This window comes from Lepisma saccharinum, chromosome 2 (assembly GCF_977018435.1).
Source record: "Lepisma saccharinum chromosome 2, izLepSacc3.1, whole genome shotgun sequence".
Classification (NCBI taxonomy): domain Eukaryota; kingdom Metazoa; phylum Arthropoda; class Insecta; order Zygentoma; family Lepismatidae; genus Lepisma; species Lepisma saccharinum.
The window spans coordinates 20,244,928-20,269,769 of NC_139230.1; the positions used below are offsets into that span (position 1 = coordinate 20,244,928).

The 24,842-nt window shown below is 39.2% G+C and overlaps 1 protein-coding gene across 1 annotated transcript in view; it reads right to left on the reverse strand.

The window, feature by feature from the left end:
- LOC145981412 (cell adhesion molecule Dscam2-like) overlaps window positions 1-24,842 on the reverse strand; it is an 842,890-nt gene that overhangs the window by 180,856 nt on the left and 637,192 nt on the right. Inside the window, 1 exon segment of the mRNA XM_083114650.1 lies at window positions 12,953-13,063. Coding sequence (XP_082970776.1) covers window positions 12,953-13,063 — 111 coding nt within the window.

Sequence of the window (24,842 nt, forward strand, 5' to 3'; positions counted from 1 at the left end):
ACGATGAAAGAAAATACCTCGACTAACGTTGGAAAACCTTAGAGAAACTCATTTCCGTAAGTGGTTTCTTCTGTAAAAATGAATCTCCGATGTATGAAACTGTTACCTTATATTTAAAGCGTTACAACTTGCCCTGCAACGACTCGCCCACTCTTTAATTCTCACGGACGCTTTGAGTGTACATCAAGCGTTATCACGAACAGGCCAGGCAGCATACAAGAAGTTAACGATATTTCCCTATCTTATTCTCCGAATCAGGCTCCAACTTCAACAAAAAGGTCTGTCGGCGACCTTCACATATATCCGAGCACACAGTGACCGCAATAAATATCACGATCACGTAGACGTAATGGCTGAACAAGCAAGAACGAGAGAACACGTTACCCCGATGATGCGCCTCCCGTACACTGACCTCCTCCCACGGGTCAAAATCAAATTAGAAAAAAAAAATGGAACGATTGGTGCACCGAACAACTACAACATATCACTACCTATAAGTGGCATGCACAAGTCGAAAACAAACGTCCTTGGTTTCAAAACATTAATCTACCCCGTGCAGTATTAGTGTTTACTATGCGAATGCGTACCGGTAACGTCGTAATACACCCCAGTTCATATCTAGTGTGTGGAGAACCTACACAATGAATCACACATTTGTTTCTCCAATGCCCACTTCGGCAACAACATCAAAATACTTTTTATAAAGAATTACAACGTGTGGATATCCCATTTCCGATGTCCCTTTCGACTCTACTTTACGAACCACGCACTGACGTCATGTGAATATTGTACAGCTTTGCACGGGAACACAACATCGTAACGTAAACAAATACAGACTTGAAATGTAAACAAACTTTCAAATAACAAATCACGCACGTGTTTGGACTTTAGAGACATGGTATAAGAAGAAGAAGAAAGTGTAGGCGTTCTTTGAGAAGAGTGTACTGCTCCCAACTAGGACCTCTGGCAGGAAATCGCTAATACACGGTGTGTACCAAACAAATAAGAAGAAGAAGAAGAAGAAGAAGTCTATTTTGAATCTCGAATATACAGTGCGTTCGTTTTGGCTCTGGGCCAAGATAGCGCGTGAACAACTTTGAACAACTCTTATAACACAGGTTAGTACTCATTTTGCAAAACAAGAAAAAACTCAATATGCTCACCAGGCAGTAATTTATTTTATTATAAAACATAAACTAAACGTAACGTTTCAACCTTCTAGCAAGGTCTTCTTTAGACTCTGCACCAAATACAAATGTAACAAGGTACAAAAACAGGACGATATATATACACAAACATTGCTCCCCCTCCAGACTATTAGAAAGTTGTTCTGGAAAATTCTAGCAGGTGGCATGAAGGAAAAAGAGAGTGAGATAAAGAGTCCAACCACATTCTAGATGGAAGTAAACATGTTTAGCCTTTTAGGTGAAAGTACAGTTGACAAGGGAAAGCCACCTGCTAGAATGTTCCAGAACAACTTTCTAATAGTCTGGAGGGGAGCAATGTTTGTGTATATATATCGTCCGGTTTTTGTACCTTGTTACATTTGTACTTGGTGCAGAGTCTGAAGAAGACCTTGCTAGAAGGTTGAAACGTTACGTTTAGTTTATGTTTTATAATAAAATAAATTACTGCCTTGGTCAGCATATTGAGTTTTTCATATCATGGAAACAAGGCTTAATGGTGTTATAAATGCAAAATAAATATAATTCTCTACATGCTAAAATAAAAATAAATACATGTGCGTAAATAAGCGAAACGTTACGGACGAAAATGCCGGCATCTGCGCCATGCCACGCGCTATCTAGGTCCAGAGCCAAAACGAACGCATTGTACTTTGAGCTGTACAACTCAGAAGTAGGCTTCAGTGGTAACTTTTTCTCGATCGTCTACTCTAATGTGGCATATCTCGTGTGTTGTAAATTTGAAGTGTCATTGTTACATTTTAGAAACAACTTCTCATTCCTGAACGTGAGTTACAGAACTGGCCACAGCCACCGCGCATTTACATTCTGAACATGGAACGAAAATATCTCACAAAATAATTTAGCCATACTGCGGGAAATCCTGGAGAGTAAAGGCGACATGAATGTGGTGATGATCACATCTCCTCTAAACTGGACGAGATCGTAAATGTGTTGGTCCGTACTTCCACATTCTCGATATGTGCTTTCGTAGCACGGTGCAAATAGGTTTTTTGGGGGGTTAAGTCCACTTTATGCACATATAGTCTAATCGGGACTGAACCTACAGTTTAAAGTGGGATCCGAACAAATCTGGGAAAATTATATATCAAAGTGCCTAGTATAACACCAGACAGTTATAAAAGCTAATTAGGCCTCCCCGATAGCGCAGTGGTATCGTCGTGGCCATGTAATCAAGGGGTCCCGGGTTCGATATCCGGTGGAGGCATAAATGGTTCGGATCCCACTTTAAACTGTAGGTCCAGTCCCGATTAGCCTTACTGTGCATAAAGTGGACTTAAATCAATCAATCAATCAAAATCTAATTCTTGGGATGTATATACTGATAACCCTAGTTGAGCTAAATGTCCCAGTATACAGAAATAAAATTCGAGATTAATGGAGGGTAATTAAGAACTATAATATTTTTACTTTTTATTTCTTATTTTAATTTCTCACTTACGTATTGAATGTAGCCTCTTCTATGTAGCTAACTAACTATGTAAAATAGTTTTATGCATGTACGTTAAAAACACGGTGTTGTATAAACGTGTAAATTTGTTCACAATACTTGAACGTCTGCCTTCACAGGGTTTCGAACTCGGGACCCCTTGAATTTCAAGGCCCACGCTGAAAATCAGCAGGGGGTAACTTTACCCTTTACCTTAAATACACATTCGATCAAACTGCTCTAACAGCTTCACGGAAATCGGTTCAGTTAGCTCCCTGGAAGTTACGCAGGAAACTTCTGAACGATTCAGTTCCCTGCCCGTTCGCAACAATAGCCCTTCTCCATTTTGAATGGATCGGGAATCCACAGGTATTGAATATCATAACAAGACCCTTCGGCAGTTTTATTATTCATGGAGTGAACAACGAACCAGACGGTATATTTATAATGGTTCAAACTAGAGGAATAAACAGTGTTAGTTCATTAAAAGAGGTGACATTGCGGAGAGTCTCTTTTTTTTTTTGTTCGAGTGAAAATTTTACAAACTAGACTGGGAGATGGTTCTCCCTCGGGGAGCTGGGAAATTTATTGCTTGTCTGTTTATACAACTAGTGACCATTGGAGTTCTGTTTGCTGATACGCTTGGTAGGGCTGGGTCAACAAAGCAGTTGAGCAGTTGCACGAGTCTGTCAAGCGCTGTGTGCATGTCAGCTGGCGCTGTTGTGCGTACTCCATCCACCCTCTGAACTGTCGAACGCGCTTACTTTTCATGCAATGAGGGTGGTGTTTTTCCTCCACTGTAAACAGAACTTTCGGCGAAATATGAGCAGAGTAAATTTCGCGCAAAATCTGCCCGGAAGCTCGCGTATGTAAGCAAGTTTGAGGGGAGCGAGATGAGAAAGAGAAGCTTTCGGTTTCAAATGTTGCCGTCGTAAACTATTACATTTTGCTGCATTTGCATAATTTATTTCTTTGTCGTTGCTGACTAATTTAGCGTCGCTTATTTGTCAAACTTTGTTTTAAATTCAATTATGCTCAGATGTGCTAAACAGGACTGTTTAAAGCAGGATCCAAATTACAGTGCAACGGGGACTGAACCCCGGATCCCTTGATTACAAGGCAACTGCGCAATCTAGGAGGTCACGTTTCTTACACTAGGTCAACCAGACGGAAGCTTTCGTGAACCTTCTTTAGAGGCACCATTCTATCATTCTTCTATAGTGGCGCCGACCTCTGTGGTTATTACAGCGCGCTACGACGCCAGGAGTCTCCGGTTCGAATCCCGGCGTGGGCATGGGTGTTCTCTGTGAGTGCCCCTTCATCGATTTTACCATTATTCACCCTTATCGTCGCCATTAGCTAAAAGTGGCATACAAGTAAGTCAAGCTAATCAACAAAAATAAAATCAAACTAGAGAGTGGTTCACTAAACGGCGGAGAAACCTCAGCGAGGATATTCGGATGCAAGATTTGAACCCACGACACGTGCCACATTCACCACTCACTATGCTCGTCTGCACAAAATCTACAAAAGAATTACTGAAGAATATTACCAGATTCTTTAAGCAAATTTGATATGATCTGCCAGATTTTCTGATAACATTATTCCATTATTTTTTAGTCCCTCAAAGATTCAAAGAAACTAAAACAAGAAAGCAAAGGATGACTTTTCAGTATTCAATTCTCATTGTCTACTAATATAGTGTTTTAATTGTCTCATCCAACTACTTACGCCGCAAATTTCATTTCGATGTCAATATTGTATTTTATCTCTGTTGGTTAACCACGACAAAGATAATTAATAAAACTTGTTTAGCCCTTTGAAATCGAAAACAATGAGTCTAATTTTAGGGACTAAATAATAAATAAACAACGTAGAATGTTCAATTTATCGATCTGCAAACAATGCAATATCTTTACATTATGTATTTCAGTGTTCCTATTTACAGCTGAAATCTTGAGAGAAAAAAATAATCAGAGCATATGCGCAGATTAGGAGGCGTTGTACTAGTAGTAAACGTTCCCCGATATGTGGAAACACAGTAGCTATTGACTACGTGATTAGAACTACACTCTGTCCCGGGAATCTGTGGAGCAAGGCCTCTCATAACGGCAGAGAAGGGGAGAAAGCGAGTGGGAGGAGCAAAGCAGCGAGTGCTAGTAGCTGCAGCCTGGTTTTCTTCTCCATTCACTCACTTCCCTTCTCACGCGTTGATTGGTCGAACTCTCTCGAGCCACTACTTGCGCAAAGGACTTGTTTTCATTGGCTTGCTCTAGAAATTCCGGGATAGAGTGTAGTATGAAATTATATTGTGCAATTTGGACAATCGTAAATTATGTAGAAATGTTGAACTGGGAAGTTCTAATGAACATACCATGTGGAAAAGTCCGCTCCTTTTTTAATGTAAGCGCGACGATGACGCTAATGAAGAAACTGAGGAAAGACCAAAGACAACGAAATGACTCCAACAAGAATACTCAACGGGAACATTAGCACGAGCAGGATTCCTTCTCATGTTTCTTTTTCTTTTGAGGTTGCAAATCTTAGGTTCTACACCCCTATCTATCACCATTCGTGATGCGTTGTAAATTTATTAACAAAAGCATGAAGTAAAAAAAACCGCCCTCATCTATCAACTATCTATGAAAGCTGTTGGAAATCTTGTCGACAGCGTAATCCAGTGTTCGCGCGCGCGTGTGCAAGCCATGTGTATTGATGTGATGCAAGTACTGATAGTCCAGTAAACACTTCATCTAATGGTGGCATCCGTGAAACCCATTCGTCTCGCTTGGTTCGCGCCGAACAAAGCCGGCTCCCACGTCCACAGCGCATGTTTAAAACTTCAGTGATTGATGGAAACCAAAGCAATTGGAAACCGCGATGAATTTTTCAATGTATGAGCATCGGGACATGAAGTTACAAACACAAAACCTGAACTTCCGCGTAAATTGCGTCGACCTACTGAGGACAGCGTATTGATGAGCACGATATTCCGCGCTTATGGACATGCTTATGTCGTCCTCTTCATTTTGTGACGTTTCTATTAAGTTGATGGCAGCTTCCGATGCGAGAACCAAATCTAAAAAAAAAAACATGAAAAAAAAATCCCGAGAATTTGAGGCGTCGGATCAGTGTCCATTTCGATAGAGTGCAATGCCCGGATTCTGTTTTATTTCAATTCTCTGTAGAAGCAGGAATGGCTTACATTGTTTGGTCCATTCCTGTCGCCTGGGGTTTCTTTGCTACTCTTTCTAATGAATGATTCTACACATGAAATGTTTTCCATTTAAATGTATAGCAATCACAGAATTTGTGTTTTATATTTCAACTAAGCAGTGAAACGGTAAAGTTCCCCGTGCATATATACCCTGTCCCAGCTAACTGTAGAGCAGGGCCGCGCATATCGGCAGAGGAGGAGGAGGAAAATCGAGTGGTGAAAGCGCAGCGTTGCCAACCGTACAATCCAGACTGTACATGTACGGATGTACGGTCCGACCTTGCACGGCTTGTCAAAATTTGCTCTTGCAGTTTTATCCCTAATATTTCCCTTAGAAATTCTTAAACCAATCGTACGGACGTGGAGACAAAAATACGGTCCGTTTGCCATGTGCGTTCGGTATCATCCTTTTCAAAAGTTTGCAACGCTGAGGAGGAAATCGGGTAACTCCCGTCGCCCATTACACAATCCCGTTTCTCTCACTGTTCATTGGTGGAGCCGTCTCGCATCACTACTTGCGCAGAGACTTGTTCTCGTTCGCCTGGTCTACAGTTAGCTGGTATGGATAATAGCACCGTGTCATGATTGCACATTTAGGGGATGAGGAGGCAGGGCCCCACACATTCTTGATCTCGGGGCATTTTGGAGGTGATGTGATTAGCACCGTGCTCCGGCTGCCCTAACCCCTCCAGGGTTGCCCCCAGGTACCCATTCATTTGAGGCTGGGTGAGCCCCAGAGCCGACCTTAGATCACCCACCCCGGAAATCGAACCCGGTCTCCCGCTTGGCAATCAGACGCCCTACCTACTAGATCACCGCACACCTAAGCAGTGAGTGCTGAAAATTGTTTGTTACTTCCAATATTAAGGCAGATAAATGGTACAGCCCCTACCAAAAGTTTACGTGTATACACATTCATCTGTACTTCAAAATGCTGGATTTTTCAGTTAAGAAATTTGATTTTCCACTTTCGTATCTCAAGAACTACAAGACGTATACCAATATTTTTTCGGGGTGTAAGGGGGTGACCTTCCACGTAGTACACCCAAATGTCAACCTCACTTACACGTTAGTACACCCTGGACTGAAGACTAACGAGGCTCTGGCGACTGGCCCCATGTTTGTATTGTCCTGTTGTCCTTATGTGTGCTGAGTGCCCCTTTACAGCCTCAGATTTAACAGAAGTCAGAACATTTTAAGATTTTTAATTACGCAACGTTTGAGTTGTTCTTTGTAATGATAAGGGGCTGGCCCCTGTATAATGTGACGAGAGCAAAATAGCCTAAGTGCTGACGCTCCCACAATTTTAAAATCAAAATCAAAATCAAACCAATATTTTTTCGGCAATATATGCCTCACACTACTTAGTCTGGCCATAAATACTGTTACATAGGAAAAAGTGAAAACCAGCAATACGGTGAAAGGTAATTTAATATGCATAAAAGATGTGAAGTATACATGGTCTGACAACAGTTTGCACCAATCATATTTCAAAATGTCCGCCGTTAGCACGAACACAGGCTCGGAGTCTGCCGGGCCACTCGTCTATTGCAGCACGCACCGTCTCCAGAGGAAATGTCGCCACTGCAGCCAGTAAAGAGCGCTTCAAACTGTCAACTGTGTGGAGACTCTTCTTGCAGGCAATGCCCACAGTTTGTAATCCAGGGGATTAAGATCAGGGCTGCTAGAGGGCCAGTCAGCAGTGGATATGAAGTCAGGCACATTGTGCTCCAGCCATTCCTGGGTTGATTTCGCCTTGTGAGCAGGAGCAGAATCTTGCTGGAAAGTCCATTGGGGCGTTCTGAACAGAGTGGTGGTCAAGTCCTTCACTATAGGCTCCAGCACAGTGTTTTGGTACACCCGAGCACCGGTTTTCACGCCTTTCTCAGAAAAATGAAGACCTTTAAATGCCAGCATAGCTCACTCCCCACCACACCATGACTGACACTGGATGATGGCCTTTCTTGATTTTCGGAACCTTGTCCCTAGCTTCCCGATATGATGAGGCATACACCTCATCATTTTGCCGATTGAATCTCTTCGGTGGTGAACAGTTCCTCATCGGTGAAGAGAATCTGTCTGTGCCCATTGTTCGCGTATCGCTGAAGCAGGGGTGCACATTTATCCTTCCTTAGCACCTTCAGACGCGATGTCAGAAAGTGTCCCGTTGACCGTCGGTAAGCTCGAAGACAAAGATCGTCCATGAGTAGCCTGGACATGGTTAGCTTGGAGATGTTCATATCACGGGCCATCACTGCCTGTTTCCGTACGGGATTTCTCCTCACACGCGCCGCCACCCTTTTCACAGCTTCTGGAGTTCTTGCACTTCGTGGACGGCATTCTCTCGGATGATCCTGAATGGACCCAGTATCAAGGAACCGCTGGATTGTGCGGTACACAAACATGCGACTGATTTTCAGTTTTTTAAGCGTGTTGAAAATTTCATTCGATGGTTTCCCAACTCTGTGTAGCGCTATCACTGCTACCCGGTTCTCGTTCTCACCCCATTCCATTTTGCCTGTATGGGTTACGTGTCTCCCTTTCTACAGCAGAACTCAAAATGAGTCACCGCACATTCCACCACCAGGTTTGTTCATTCGCCTCACAACGGACAGTGTTGCAGCCTCTGAAACTTTGTAACAGTATTTATGACCAGACTAGGTATATTACTTCCATACAATTTCACTCCACATTTGTACCAAAAGCTTTCGGTCAGGATTCATTTATATGAAAAAGTTGGTGGTCTTAAACTTTTGGTAGGGACTGTAGAGTCAGTTGTTTATTTTGAATAACATGACTTCATAGTTTAAAAAAAATAAACATTTGTCCAATAATTTTGAAACATAGTTACTTTTTTAAAAATGTTAACATCCTAATCAGAAACAGATGTAAATTATTTTCATGGAGATGATTTGACGGTTGTTCTAAATTGAAAAATTGTAGATAATTTTAGTGAAATATCAAGTCTTCTGCACTCATTGTACTCATCACACAATTATTAAGGCTCCTAAAATTTTTAATCTGGTTTAAATATAATTTAGAATAAGTTTTTTTTAGAGATGTAGAACAAGGTTCATCAGGATTAGTTTGAATAACGTCAAGAGAAACGCTGAATTACTGCGGGATAAGGGTTTGATTTTATTTGTAAATATTTTTCCAATATTTGAATCACTATGGAAGGATTTAAGAATGGAGACAGATTTATTCTAGGAGATACGTTTCAAATTGTGAAAATGTGTTCGACATTATAAGTTCACAGGTTAAAACCTGGCTAACAACTGGTTAAAAGCAAATACATGTATTCTTTTATTATAGGATGCAAAATCATTACTCAATACCACTGAAATCTGAGTCTCGTTCATCATCAGTGCAGTAACCCGGTGTGCGGGAAAGCTTTCGTAACCAAAGTAATACAAATGGATGCTTCATTAGTTTGTGTCATGGTTAATTCATCATTTATCACTTTCCACATAACGCGCCATGCTACCGAAGCACAGACATTTGGTGCAGAATTTCGTCGGCCAGGGCCTAGGTGCAGGGATAGAAACTGAGGCTACGGTAGATGCAGCGCGCTATGAAACCAGGGAACTTGCGTTTGAATCCTTCACATTTGGGACTGTTATTTCATTCAATTCATACTTATGACCAAAAACGTTAACCCCTTCATCCGCGAGAAGCCAAGATTATATTCTTATATGTTTTATATTGCTATTATTCGTTTATGCACAGTAAGGCTAATCGGGACTAGACCTACAGTTTAAAGTGGGATCCGAACCACATGTGACTCCACCGGGTATCGAACCCGGGACCCCTTGATTACAAGGCAAAGACGCTACCACTGCGCCATAGGGGAGGACCCCGACAGTAAGGATGAATGATGAACTATACCCTGTATCATCTATATCTGAAGCAGGCGAACTAAAACAAGTCCCTGCGCAAGTAGTGGCACGAGACGGCTCTACCAGTGAACACGTGAGAGGGAACCGGATTGCGTGAAGGGGGGGTGAAGCGACTGCAGTTCCCGACCTTCAAACAGCGTATACTGCTTCCCTCTGCCCACTCGATTTCCTCCCCTTCTATGCCGTTATATGTGGCCTTGCTCCAGAGATAGATGAGAAAGGGTATAGATCACCTGGCAAATACACATTCATGCATGTAAATTGTATTTTATGTATTTATGTGCGGCCTTGCTCCAGAGATAGATGAGAAAGGGTATAGATCACCTGGCAAATACACATTCATGCATGTAAATTGTATTTTATGTATTTATGTGCGGCCTTGCTCCAGAGATAGATGAGAAAGGGTATAGATCACCTGGCAAATACACATTCATGCATGTAAATTGTATTTTATGTATTTATGTGCGGCCTTGCTCCAAATATAGTTGAGAAAGGGTATAGATCACCTGGCAAATACACATTCATGCATGTAAATTGTATTTTTTGTATTTATGTTCGACCTTGCTCCAGAGATAGTTGAGAAAGGGTATAGATCACCTGGCAAATACACATTCATGCATGTAAATTGTATTTTATGTATTTATGTGCGGCCTTGCTCCAGAGATATATGAGAAAGGATATAGATCACCTGGCAAATACACATTCATGCATGTAAATTGTATTTTATGTATTTATGTGCGGCCTTGCTCCAGAGATAGATGAGAAAGGGTATAGATCACCTGGCAAATACACATTCATGCATGTAAATTGTATTTTATGTATTTATGTGCTGCCTTACTCCAGAGATAGATGAGAAAGGGTATAGATCACCTGGCAAATACACATTCATGCATGTAAATTGTATTTTATGTATTTATGTGCGGCCTTGCTCCAGAGATATATGAGAAAGGATATAGATCACCTGGCAAATACACATTCATGCATGTAAATTGTATTTTATGTATTTATGTGCTGCCTTACTCCAGAGATAGATGAGAAAGGGTATAGATCACCTGGCAAATACACATTCATGCATGTAAATTGTATTTTATGTATTTATGTGCGGCCTTGCTCCAGAGATATATGAGAAAGGGTATAGATCACCTGGCAAATACACATTCATGCATGTAAATTGTATTTTATGTATTTATGTGCTGCCTTACTCCAGAGATAGATGAGAAAGGGTATAGATCACCTGGCAAATACACATTCATGCATGTAAATTGTATTTTATGTATTTATGTGCTGCCTTACTCCAGAGATAGATGAGAAAGGGTATAGATCACCTGGCAAATACACATTCATGCATGTAAATTGTATTTTATGTATTTATGTGCTGCCTTACTCCAGAGATAGATGAGAAAGGGTATAGATCACCTGGCAAATACACATTCATGCATGTAAATTGTATTTTATGTATTTATGTGCTGCCTTACTCCAGAGATAGATGAGAAAGGGTATAGATCACCTGGCAAATACACATTCATGCATGTAAATTGTATTTTATGTATTTATGTGCTGCCTTACTCCAGAGATAGATGAGAAAGGGTATAGATCACCTGGCAAATACACATTCATGCATGTAAATTGTATTTTATGTATTTATGTGCTGCCTTACTCCAGAGATAGATGAGAAAGGGTATAGATCACCTGGCAAATACACATTCATGCATGTAAATTGTATTTTATGTATTTATGTGCTGCCTTACTCCAGAGATAGATGAGAAAGGGTATAGATCACCTGGCAAATACACATTCATGCATGTAAATTGTATTTTATGTATTTATGTGCGGCCTTACTCCAGAGATAGATGAGAAAGGGTATAGATCACCTGGCAAATACACATTCATGCATGTAAATTGTATTTTATGTATTTATGTGCTGCCTTACTCCAGAGATAGATGAGAAAGGGTATAGATCACCTGGCAAATACACATTCATGCATGTAAATTGTATTTTATGTATTTATGTGCTGCCTTACTCCAGAGATAGATGAGAAAGGATATAGATCACCTGGCAAATACACATTCATGCATGTAAATTGTATTTTATGTATTTATGTGCTGCCTTACTCCAGAGATAGATGAGAAAGGGTATAGATCACCTGGCAAATACACATTCATGCATGTAAATTGTATTATACATTTAGTTATACTTTATGTAAACACAGAAAACTAAACTCATCAAATCTATTGATGCACCAGAAACGCATCAACACTAAAGTGTGTTTTTTGGCCTTTACCAAGAATTAGGTATATAGTTTGATGCATTTTATGTATCGTTTGTAAAGGTAGCGCCAAAGTGCATCATGTGATGCAAGTCACTATTTCGTTATACGTATGTCGAGCTGTACTTTAAATGCATTAATTGATGCGCCTTCCTGCATCCTCCTCGATGACGCACTTAAATATTTGGTCTGAGATACATAGTTTATGCATTTTTGCAACAGATGCATTTACTTTTCTGTGTATACAGTGGGATCTGAAACACTGTAAAATGTTCCTTAATAGAAACTCGCACTCAATACCTCTTGATTGTAAGGAGATAGTGTTAGCTCAAGCGCCATATGTCCAGGATTCGAAAGGGTCACGGTGTTGTGGTGCGGTACACACACACAGAACCAAAATGTGTCAATTGGCACAAAAGTGCATATTTTATTTTTATTTTAATAACACGTTGAAGTGCATCAATCCTGTTAATACACAGCAGTGCATCAAAAGAAGTGCGTCTTATTCAATAAGACGCAAAAGACACACATCACGGTAGATATTCCATTTGACGCAGTAAGATCTATCAAACATCAAGTCGATTTAAAAAAGAAACAACAGAAATGACGATGCACTAGAGTAAATCATATTCACTTTGATGCACTTGCGGTTCTGTGTACACTAACCACTTCACCACATATGACGGCAAGATTACACTAATTTTTTTTTTTTTAGATTTACGCATTGGGTAGACATTTCTGCAACTCAAGCACGATTCGGAAGGTTATACTTTGTAATCTACGTATTCATATCTTTGATTCTTATGTTTATTCATTCTCCCTGTTGGTATGTTCATTCATTGTTATTCCGATATGAAATGGTCAAGTGCTGTATTGGAGAGAAATAAGCAAGCAAGGAACATGTAACAGATTTGTAAACTGAATCTTCTACTTACCCTTTTCCCAAATAACCGAATCTATTGGATAACCAGCCACAGGACACTTGATCACAAGGGTTTTGCCGGCAACAGCGGAAATTGGGGGCATGGGACGTACGTAAGGCAGTCCTGGAAATAGTAGAGGAGAGAACAAATGTTAGCACTAATAACAGATGAAAATATATTTTATTATTACAGCATAATTAAATTGTATTAGACAATTGAAAGAGACGATATAGGCAAAATCAGGCAAGCTATCAATTCGTACGACATTATTAGGTTAATTCTGAAGCTGTCATATTTTATAAATTGTATTTGTTTAGCTGTGCGAAATCAACTAAAAAGTACACTAAGTAAGCTCCTTGAGTGATTCTTCTTACCGATTCACTCAAAAATCTTGTGCGTGTAATTCTTAGAGCGTCCATTTAAGGGGGCTAATTAATTGTTTTAATCACTAAAAATATGTCATCAAACGAATCGAGTAGGTTACTTATATCCATAATGATGTGAAAACATGGTTTTCTCTACAAATTTCATTGGGAATGATTTATGATTAGGAATTTAGCAAGTTTCCAACACATTAACAGTACATCCAACTAAAGAAACCACGTAGTATTCTTAAATCCGAAGGATAATGCAGCAGTAGAATATGTATTGGCCTTCCCACGGGTCTTTGCCACAGGTTGTCCCAATAAGAACAATATAAACGTTTATATTTTCTTCCATGCGTGTTACATGGCCTTATACTGGCATAATTACCGTCATGAGTATTCTCACCTTTCAAATCTTTGATATAAGCATAGTTTAAAGTGGAAAATGTAAGGTGGAGTGATGTTTGGTCGAACGTTCAAGTTAGCAGGGGAGGATGCTTCTATGGTTTAACATGGTAAAAACGGGACAGTAGGGGGGATGCTTTGCAAAACTTTTCAAGCTGGGGGATACCATCCCTTCGCATCCACCCTCACTTCGAGCACTGGATATTAGTCGAGATAGTATGTACTCGTATATCGTATAAATTCAAGGGTGCTTCTTCTCACGTTGAATATTAAGTCAACTTACACAATTATGACGGTAGTGATAAGTACACGAACCCTTGTCAATAATGAACGATTAATTAATTCAACATTAAGTCACGCACACACACACAAACACACACACACACACACATATAAAGGTAAAGTAAGTTACACTAATTTTACAGTATACAAATGAAAATATGTTTAAAAGCAGAACTACACTCTGTTCCGTGATTCACTGGAGCAGGCGAACGAAGACAAGTCCTCTGCGCAAGTAGTGACTCAAGAGAGCTTGGCCAATGAACGCGTGAGAGGGGAAGTGAGTGCATGGAGGAGAAAACGCTGCTGCAGCTACCAGCCTTTTAAATCAGCGCGCACTTCCTTGCTCCGTGCACTCCCTTTCTCCCCTTATCTACCGTTATGCGCGGCGCTGCTCCACAGATTCCCGAGACAGAATGTAATTGAAACGGAAATATGTTCCTTGCAATGGGCACATCCATTTCCATTTAAACATGGCAAAGGGATGAATTTGATTAAACATTACACCCACATCAGTTTTCATTTATGTTTCTCTTCATATAATATTTCCTAATCTTGTTATGAACTGCACGCTTCCCTAAATCTGAGTGAAAGCTTACACGAATGAAGCGAATAAGGCCCTGAGATAAAAAGTCAAATATTATATAAATTTCGCATTCGGAATTAATTATCTAGCTTTCACACAAACGTGCATGTTATTTCAGTTGTGGAGAATACAATGTTTATTTTCTCCAGCAAATGCGAGGAAGTTGTTTCTTTTTTTAACGCGATATACACGGATTCCCAGTGTTGCTTCACAGAAAGCATTATCACGTTGTGCAATCTCGTTCACGCATATTTTCCTGGATTATTTTAATGCCTTTTGAGTCAGAGGAGCAGCTCTGTGTTGCCTTGCATCATTAAAATGTATTTACAATCTTTGAAGCCGCGTAGTTAGCGTCGGGACGGCTAATTAGTGGCAGAAAAATTCAATTACACCAGTGGCGTAACGCACGCTGTCTGATTTAGGTTTACTCCCGTGGGTGGTTTGAGGCTCCGTATCTTAGGGGTTTGGTTATTTAATATCAGATCCGCGTTGTAGTTTAACGAGTTTTACATATGCACACAAGGGCTGCACTTGTTTTTAAATATTTCGGCCACTTGAAAAGATACATATGTTTTGTTACCATTACATAAAACTATAAATAAAGCCGGTGACACAGGGTTTTTAGCAGTAGGAAGAAGTTGTGACAACATTTTAATCTATATTAAAATGATAATATTCTAGTGCCAAATTGTGTTTCAACTTTGAATTTGAATTTTTGAATTTGAATTCAAAATTTTGGGTGCGTCAGCACTTAGGCTATTTTGCACCCTTCACATTATACGGGGGCCAGCCCCTTATCATTAAAAATAACAACTCTAACGTTTCATAACTAAAAACCTTAAAATCTTCTGACTTCTGTTAAAAGCTGAGGCTGTAAACGGGCACTCAGCACACACAAGGACAAAAACAGGACAACACAAAAATTATACTGGCCATAGTGCCAGTCGCTACAGCCTCATTAGTCTTCAGTTCAGTGAGGTTGACCTTTGGGCCCCTACGTGGAAGGTACCCCTTACACCCCGTTTCAACTTTGACTTCCGAAATTCACGTCCTAGAATTTGTCGCAAGTCACACGTCAAAGTTAGTAAAATATTGTTTGTATTTGTGTTGTTGTTATTTTTCGTTGCATTTCTTCCACTTTTGAGTAATCGCGACGATGAGAGATAATTTGATGAAAGTGATGAAGGGACTCTCAGGAAGAACACCAGTGCTCAGGTGGGGTCACGAGCCAGGGAACTGTGGTGATCAGGGTAATAGAGATTGTACCTACAGGAAGCGGGACTCATAACACTGTGCATGTACGTACATAAAACGGGAATCGAACTTGGAACTTCCTGATTAGAATTCGACAGAGCCGTTGGGAAGGCCCGCAAATCACTTGTATAGTCAATTTTATACAACGATAATAAATAATAAATCAGATAACATGCACATATAAAATTCATTAAAATTTAAAAAAATATATTTCTCTCAGCGTATTTCATTTTTCAATAAACGCGTGTTTTATTATGAATATCTACATATTACTCTTCTAACACAAAATAAACCGTTTATATTAGGCGCTTCGTTCTTTATTTAAAGTTAATCAACATTTGTTGGCCCTGGAAACAGTACTTCAATACATTCTTCGAACGCAATGCATTAGATTTTCCTTAGAGTAGACAGAAGCACTGTAACCGCATAAATTGACAACACTTGAAAGCAGGAAACGCAACTAGCATCACAAGCAGGATTAAAACTTTAAACTGGGTGTGTGGGCAGGGTTGGAAAATTAAGCGCAAAAAAGGTTTCTTAATTAGCGTGTAAAACATACGTAAACACACTAATTAATATCCTTAGAATATGCAAAATACATAAAAACATAAATCTAAAAAACAAATTAAGGTGCTGCCTTAAAAAGACGCGAACAATCCAGATAATTCTAAAGAGATTCATTCGAGATATTAGCCAGGTCAGTTCGCGATTTTCTAGCTGCTATCTTGAGAAAACCTCCATAATTTACCACCAAGCGGAAGCTTCAATAAATAATCTAGATATTAGAAATTTTCACAATCTCTTAGGCCTATTCTATTTGTGTATTATTTTACATTCAGCTATTAACTAACAAAGGAAGTTAGGTGCAATTTGCAGTTTAGGTGAGAAGTTTTCATTCAAGTAATTTGCATTGTAATCTTATTCTTAAATGCATTGAAGATATCAATATTTCAATTTCTACTTTCTTTATACCATGTTCATTTGCTTATATAGTTTTAGATGTGCAATTCAACAATGGTAATCCATTGACGTATTCATGAGTTTTACTCCCAAAAAGGCTAAGGATGTTTTAGATGTGCTCATAAGTGCATCCCACAATGTCTTTTGAACGCTGATATTTTAAAAATAAGAACAGTAGATAATACAGAAAAGTTATAGATTGCTTGCTTGATTTGTCATTTAGCGTCGCTTATCAGTAACTTTTGTCTAATCTTGACGATGAGGATGAGTGATGCTATGAAGAAATGTATTACCGGAGTTCGAACCCAGGACCATTGGTGTCATGGCGAGCTGCGCTAACCACTCCGCCACGGAGGTTGGCATCGTGACGCATTATTCCATAAATGCATGTTTCTTTACTTTCGCGTAGTCGATAAACTTGGAAGCACATAAATTTATTTCGGTATCTCTGGATCATTTTTGCAAAAAAACATAAATGCAAATATCTGACGTTTTGGGTAAATTATTATTGCAGATTTTTTTTGTTGACATAAATTTTAGATAATATGTCTTTCTTCTATTGTTTCGAAAAAATGGAATCTCGCGAATTGTTCTACAGCTGTTAATAATGGAGTCCCTGTTTTCACAGGTTCGCAGCGGTCAATAAATGGGGAAAACTCTATTATCACCAGCGGATGAGATGCGTTTTGCAATGTGTTCAATTTGTCCACTCTCACAGAGCCTCTCGAGCCCCCTACGCTGGTCACCGGAGTTGCTGTGCGGTTTGTGAAGCGTCACGTACTATTTTGCTTCCGGGAGCTGGACTCCGCTATTTTCCGGTACCAACCGATTCAATGCAGTCACGTCCGAGTGCCCGGAATTCATTCAGATCAATTACTCAGTGCCCTTTTGTACCCTTCCTTTTCAGCTTCAAAAATGGCGAGGAGGGGAATTATCCAGTTACATTGTCGAGTTTTTTTTATCTTTTCTTTCTTTCAATACAGTAGGTAAACTGCAATTGCTGTATTGTTAGGCGACATCCTCCTCTCGTCTGTTGTCGGCTCACGTATTTGCACGTTGACGAACCAAACAGGGACGCGTGTTAACAAACACACATGGGCTGGCGACATGCGACATCGCACGTTCGCCAAGGTCTCTGGTCGAGATTTAAAAGATGTTTAATCATGCGTCTACTACCAGCTGAAGCGAACCAATGACGTGGTACAATTAAAGAAGATATTTCACTCGAAACCTGACACCAGGTAAAGTTGTGTGATAATATAGTTTTATAAATGAAAGTGCTACTCGGAATAATATTTTTGTAGAAATATATTTATTATCCACATCTGTATTAGCACATTTCGTATTTTACTTCAGTTTTTCACGTGCATAGGCTACGATTTAAATTACACGATTAGATGTAACTAACGAAGGTATGCCGTAAAGAACACGTATGTAGTGGAGAGGACATTATTCCAGAATCTTCGATCTCTAGGTCATTCAGGCGGCACGTACAAATCTTGATCGGTTTCAGTTACCTAGCGGTTAAAATATTATGGTATATCTTACTTTTGTTTGTGTAAGTACTGATTTAAATTCGATTTTCTATATCGTTAGGTTAATCGCAGCAATATAGATGAATGATGATGAAATGAATGCGAGAACATGCCCAATAAAATACTATGTTCGTTTAAAGGTATTTTCTACTGTTACGGCGGGCGCCCAACAAGCTGGCAAGGGAAGTGGGGAGCGGGGAATACGCAGCAGACCAACCAGACAACAGCGGTGGCGCCGAGAGTTACGACGTCGCGGGAGGATGTGCTGCGCGCATCTCGTTCTACAGGCTGCTGCGTTACTTATCGCGCCGAATTGGTCGCTTCCCCGCTCCCCTTGCCAGCATGTAGGGCGCCCGCCGTAAGACTGTAAAATAGCAATAGGAACCAGATTCTGTGTGAACCACTGAAAGAGAACTCCAAAAAGAGCAAAATAATTATAACTGAAAGTTTCTGAAGACTATGCTGTCTCGGTAATCTGTGGACCAAGGCCACGAATAACGGTAGAAAAGGGGAGAAAGCGAGTGGGTGGAGCAACAGCACGAGCTGCTGCAACGCCTGGTAGCTGTAGCTGCGTTTTCCACTCACTCTCCCTCTTGGGCGTTCATCAGTCGAGCCCTCTCGAGTCACTGTTTGCGCAGAGATTTGCTTTCGTTCCCTTGCTCCAGAGATTCCCGGAAAAGAGTGTGCAGCTTACTTCATTTCCATAGCGCATTACGAGATCCAGATCTTAATTCCAATGCTTTAAACTGATAACAAATAATTAGTAGAGGAAAAGGTCTAAATATGGGCCCCCCTTTTTATGTTGTCATTTTCGGAGGAAAAAAATAATATATCAACCGTCTGCCTTTAAAATGCATATCTATGAAATATATACTTAAATGTAATAGCATGCTAAAGTATAGAAGGTCTCCATTTTTTAAAGAAAAATGCAATTGCCAAAAAATGGTAAAATGATGTTTTTAAAAATTGTGGTCTAAATATGGGCTACTAGTGGCAATATCACAAAAAGCAATTAAAATTTTAAAAAACCGTCATTTATCGCTAAAACATTATAAAATTCATATTTATGAATAATCTGTTGTTTTGACAATCACGCGGAATGGGAAAAATCGAAATTAAGAAAATCATCCAAATATTTGTTGAAAATGTGATCTCACCAATAGACCGACCTCATGTCATAGCGCATATTTAAACCATCACGCTATTTTTCTTCTTCAATTTATTTTTGTTCTCCGTGGTACATATTTCACAAACAAATCATGGCATTATAAAAGCCCACATTTGTTTTATGTACCGCTAATATCATAACCTATACAAAGCAGATGAGAATTCAGAAAACGCCGATATAAAACATACCTGCAAAAAGTTTTTGGATGTCGCAATTCTATAACAGCGTCCAAGGCCGAAACTAACCACCACTTTCTCTTGCGAATTGGCGCCGCAACCTTTTTTCTTGACACATAACCAGTTCCAATAGCCTCCGCCAGTCTGCAGCACCCGGGAGCGCTGATAACTACAAAACCCATATTTAAACCTTCGCCCATATTTAGACCTTCTCCTCTAAAGGTAAAAACTGAGAGTCTGTACGGAAAAATGTGTCATGCAAAGAAGCCACACAGTAACGCAGCACAGTGGCATATAAGGATCATGTTTCCCCAGTAGCATAGTGACTAACGTCTTTTCCTTGTAATTAAGGTATTCCTGGTTCGATTACCGGTGGATTCGCATTGTGCAGTGGTTTCGATTCCACTGTAAAGTGTAGACATAGTCTCTGAGAACAAATAAACTTCATACAAGCTTTGTCACTTAAGGTTTGTAATTCTTATTGAACACGGTGTTCCATTCACGATACGATGTAAAAATCCTTCCACTTTTACGCAGCTGCGAATAGATGGCATTACTAGGATTAGCAGATTGTAAGATGTGCTTAGTGACTTGTGGTTTTCTCAACGGTTTCCTTCTATCCTATCAACTTCATTCAGGCGTTAAATCGTAATCTGCTTGCAGAAGCTGACTGAAGTAAGACCATATTGCTTCAGTCGTGGCAAAGCTGCTGAAGAGATGGGAATCTCCTGCAGATATTCACAGTTTCGAACCGTATAGGAGGACAAGAAACACTTCACATCCTCAATTATCGCTGTATTTCAACGAGTGTGATGCTACAAGAACATAATCAGTCACATCAGCAGTAATTCTGTGGGGAAACTTAGCAGTCAGCTGAGAGAATGAAATTCACAAGAGGAAGCACAACAATTTCCAAGATCAATATAAATATATCCATTGACTTCATATGAGGTAATGGTATCAAACGATCTACGTTTCTATGTTTTAATGTTGAAAATAAATTTGTTTTGAAAGTCAATTCAACAGGGTAATGTTTTCTAGTCGCCAAATTATACTGTTATCACATGTACTGTTATCACAAATTACACTGTAAAGTTTGTGTTAAGCTTTATTCAAAGATAGGCTAAATAGGACTCGATCTACAGTTATAGGTGGTATCCAAAGCACTAAAAAGGTCGCAGGTTCAAATCCTATTTGATTTCGTGAGTGTAGTTCTTTAATAGAAGGTTATTTTTGAGCTTTAAATCACAAAAAGTTGTTTATTTTATTATCTATGGAAAAGTATTATGCAACAATTAATATTGCCATGCAGAAGCCATATTATGTTAGAGTTTGCTGCGAAATAATGCTGAAGAGATATTCAAATTCGGCAAACGAGATAGTAATGTTGAAAATGTCAACAATAACAATCGCAGTATAATTACGCAGAATAACTACTAAATGCCATACAATGTTGAGTTCCTGTTATAGTCTAGAATATACTGCACACATTAATATGTAACACAAAAAATGAAGAAACGTATTACAAATAATTCATGAATATTAGATGATTATTCCAATAAAATAAACACGTTAAACACATTGAACATACTTCATTATTGGGCTTATTAGAATAACATTTAAGAAAATAAGTCTAAGTATTGTATTTCATTGTGACCCTTGAGAAATGTGCAACTTAAATTTATCGTACGCAAATTAACTAACATCATATATTGCATTAAAATTATGCATTATATTAAAAACTATGCTGGGATGACGTTCACTGAAGGCACGTAATTGTCAACCTCTCTTTCAAGTAGTATACCTTAGACTGCAGCCTAAGGAGGCTCTGGCGTCTGAACTCACAGCCAATATAATCCTTTACGGCACTTGTGCCATGTCCATTTGTGTTTGCGATTGTGCTTCCATCAATGTCACCATGTCGCCATCCTCATCTTCGCGATTAGCCAAAATTGGCAGAAAAGCGAAGTAAAACAAAACAAATCAATCAAAAAGTACTAGTATGCAAATTCACTAAAATTGGTCCCTCCATGGAGTCTGACTGACAAGCGAAATACTCTGGGTCGGTGATATGAATATTTGCGACAGTGGAATGTACAGGGGAATACTTTTATTTATGGATTATACTCTAGCAGACCCTTGTGAAAATTTCTAATTTGATGACCGTTGAACAATGGATAAGCGCAACAGGAATTGAACATGTCCGTAAACATATTTTAACTTTCGAACCTTATTAATAAGTACGGAGAAATTGAAGAAATGTATACCTTTTAAGATACATCTCTTTACCTCGTAGAAGGCAGAGGGGATTAGAGTATCAATTTTCAAAGTCCAGCGTTTCTCTCGCATGGACTCTCTTGCCTTTGCGTGTAAGACGTGGTTCGGTTTCCACGTAAAGTTACCCACCATTAGTCCCGATCGTGCAGAAACAAGGGGGAAGATAAATAATTCATCAACCAAGCAAAGAAGACGGGGAGACTAAGAAAAACGAGAACTTCACAGAGAAGCCTCTTCCAATGTACTCCAGTTAAAGCGCTTGTTTTCTAGTGCACTATATATTTCCAAGATAAAAGCTTAATGCCACACCTGCGACTCCGGACATCTTGGACACTTTTAGAAGAATTAGGGCGCACCCATTATAGGTTACGGAATTTGGAAGAATCGGTGTTCGAATTATCGTTTATCTTTTTTGGCTGAATGTGTCTTCATTTGTTTCAATGGAATTAACCTCCGTGGTGTATCGGTTACGTGCTGCCAGGCCTGATGCCCTAGCTTCGAATTACAGGGAATTGGATTTATTTCTAAATTAGAAGTTTCAGTATTGTTGAGTGTCCCCTAAAATGACTAAAATATTTAGGAGAGTTCAAAGCATAACAACTATATTTCGTTGAAATGTATATCGTTAAGAATGAGGATGTACTTTGGTTCAGAGATCATAATTTTTACAAATTTTAGATAAGTTTCAAAAATTATGTTATTGATATCACTGTGCCCACTTCTTTCTAATTTAAAAATAACGAATTCTATAATATAGTAACTGCAACATTTTATCTTAAACAGCAGGGATATTGTATTATTGACGTTGTACCGTTGTGTGGAAAGCAAGGAGAAAGAAATTCGTCATATAGTATAATTCGTATTTCAAAAAATATAAATATGCTGACCAAGGCAGTAATTTATTTTATTAAAAACATAAACTAAACGTAACGTTTCAACCTTCTAGCAAGGTCTTCATCAGACTCTGTATCAAGTACAAAAGTCTTGCCCGAATTGAAGACCTTGCTAGAAGGTTGAAACGTTACGTTTAGTTTATGTTTTTAATAAAATAAATTACTGCCTTGGTCAGCATATTTATATTTTTTCATAATAATGGAAACAAGGCTTAATGGTGTTATTCGTATTTCATCTAAATAATTACAGGAATCTCAAAAATTTGGTTTTTGTTTTATTTTCGAATACTATTCAGAAGTGTTATTTCAGTGAAGTATTATTTCATTTCTATTATATTCACCGTTACTTTATTTACCTGAATAGAATAATCGCAAAATATGACAGAGAACAGCAAATTTTAATTTAATTTCAATTTAGATTCAATTTAATAAAAATTTTAATTTTAACGGGAAATGAACTGAGAACCTCTGGATTTGCAATACGTCGCGACAAACACACTTGAACTTGCACTTTATTGGGAGATAACCTAAAGTTTTAAATACATCATTGCCACATTCAGTACTCACATAAATAAAATAAAGTTTCGTGTAATTGTGCAGTCTCGAGTAACAATGGACTAGAGTTTTTACTCATAATAGATATACGTTTGAACTGCAACCAACTTTTGCTTGTGAATGTAAAATACGTATATATTATAACTGGGAGCCAAATTCCGTCGATAAACACATATTTTCATACGCGTTCTTGAAACCGAGGCAAAGTAATATTCGCGACAATCTGGAAGACCGTTTTTGTGGCATATACACGAAAACCCATACACTGAATACTTCATTTTCCCTGAAACTGAGGGTCGATAAGCCGCCAGCCATTCCCTTGCACGGAACATGTGGTTATATTTTCACAGCCCGTCGAACAAAGTCGTCGAAATGGACAGGCACGACTACCAGATGATGCTTTTTTTTGCACTATTTAGTCCTTTAATGTTAGTTTCGTGTTCCCGGAACTCGAGGGAACCAGCACGGCGCCTAAAATAAGCTAACCTTACATCCATCGGGAGAAAACACGGTCATTCACTTCCATCCCCCACCCCTTCCTCCTCACCCCTTCTTTTGCCAGCCACTGCCATCCTTCGATCATAACAAGCCACGGAGGCTACTCTCAGGAGTTAACCAAAATATAGAGGTTTGGAAAGAGGACGGCGAGGAACAATAACTATGCTCCGGAGTCTCTAGAGTGTGCTCCGGAAATAAAGAGATAATCACACTGTTTTCTCAAGGGAAGAAGTGCGTGTAAGAAGAAGGCGAAACACCGGAATAAGGTAATCTTCGGGGGGAACCTCAGACTAAAAAAAATAAACAATAGACATTACGAGGCGTCAGGTAGAAGGATGAGAAAGAACATTGAATTTTCTCAGGGTGGAGCGAGAAGAAAGGTTCGTTGGTGGCAAACAGGACGTGATTGAAAAAGAAAAACTTAGAAAAGGCTTGTTGGTCGATAAGTACTGGAACAAATATATATATATTTCGAAATTTATTGTTTCATTTTCGTTTTGAGCTATCCGGCCTTATCTTTGTGTTCTTCCTTGTTTACTCAGATTCGGAGTTAGATTGATTATAGTTTAGGTAATTGACAGTGGCGTACCCTGCAGTGCCTAGTGAGAACTTTACCTCCTTTGTCCAGATCTACTGAAAGAACGAACGTCAAAGCTATGAAAACAAGGCAAGATAGACGACTGACTATGGTAAACCTCAGCCATTCAATAATGAATTTCCAAATCTGAATTTTGTATGCATGGGCGTTCATCAAAATATTCATTATATCGATTCAAGAAATAATTCCATATTCATGATTAGAAGTTAAAGTAATTGACTGAAATTAACGGAAGTAAGATGAATGTTCTTTCGGATTAGAATCTGTTTGTTGTCTTCGCTTCGTTAATGATAATCTATGAGTCAAACACACACACACACACACACACACACACACACACACACAGAGAGAGA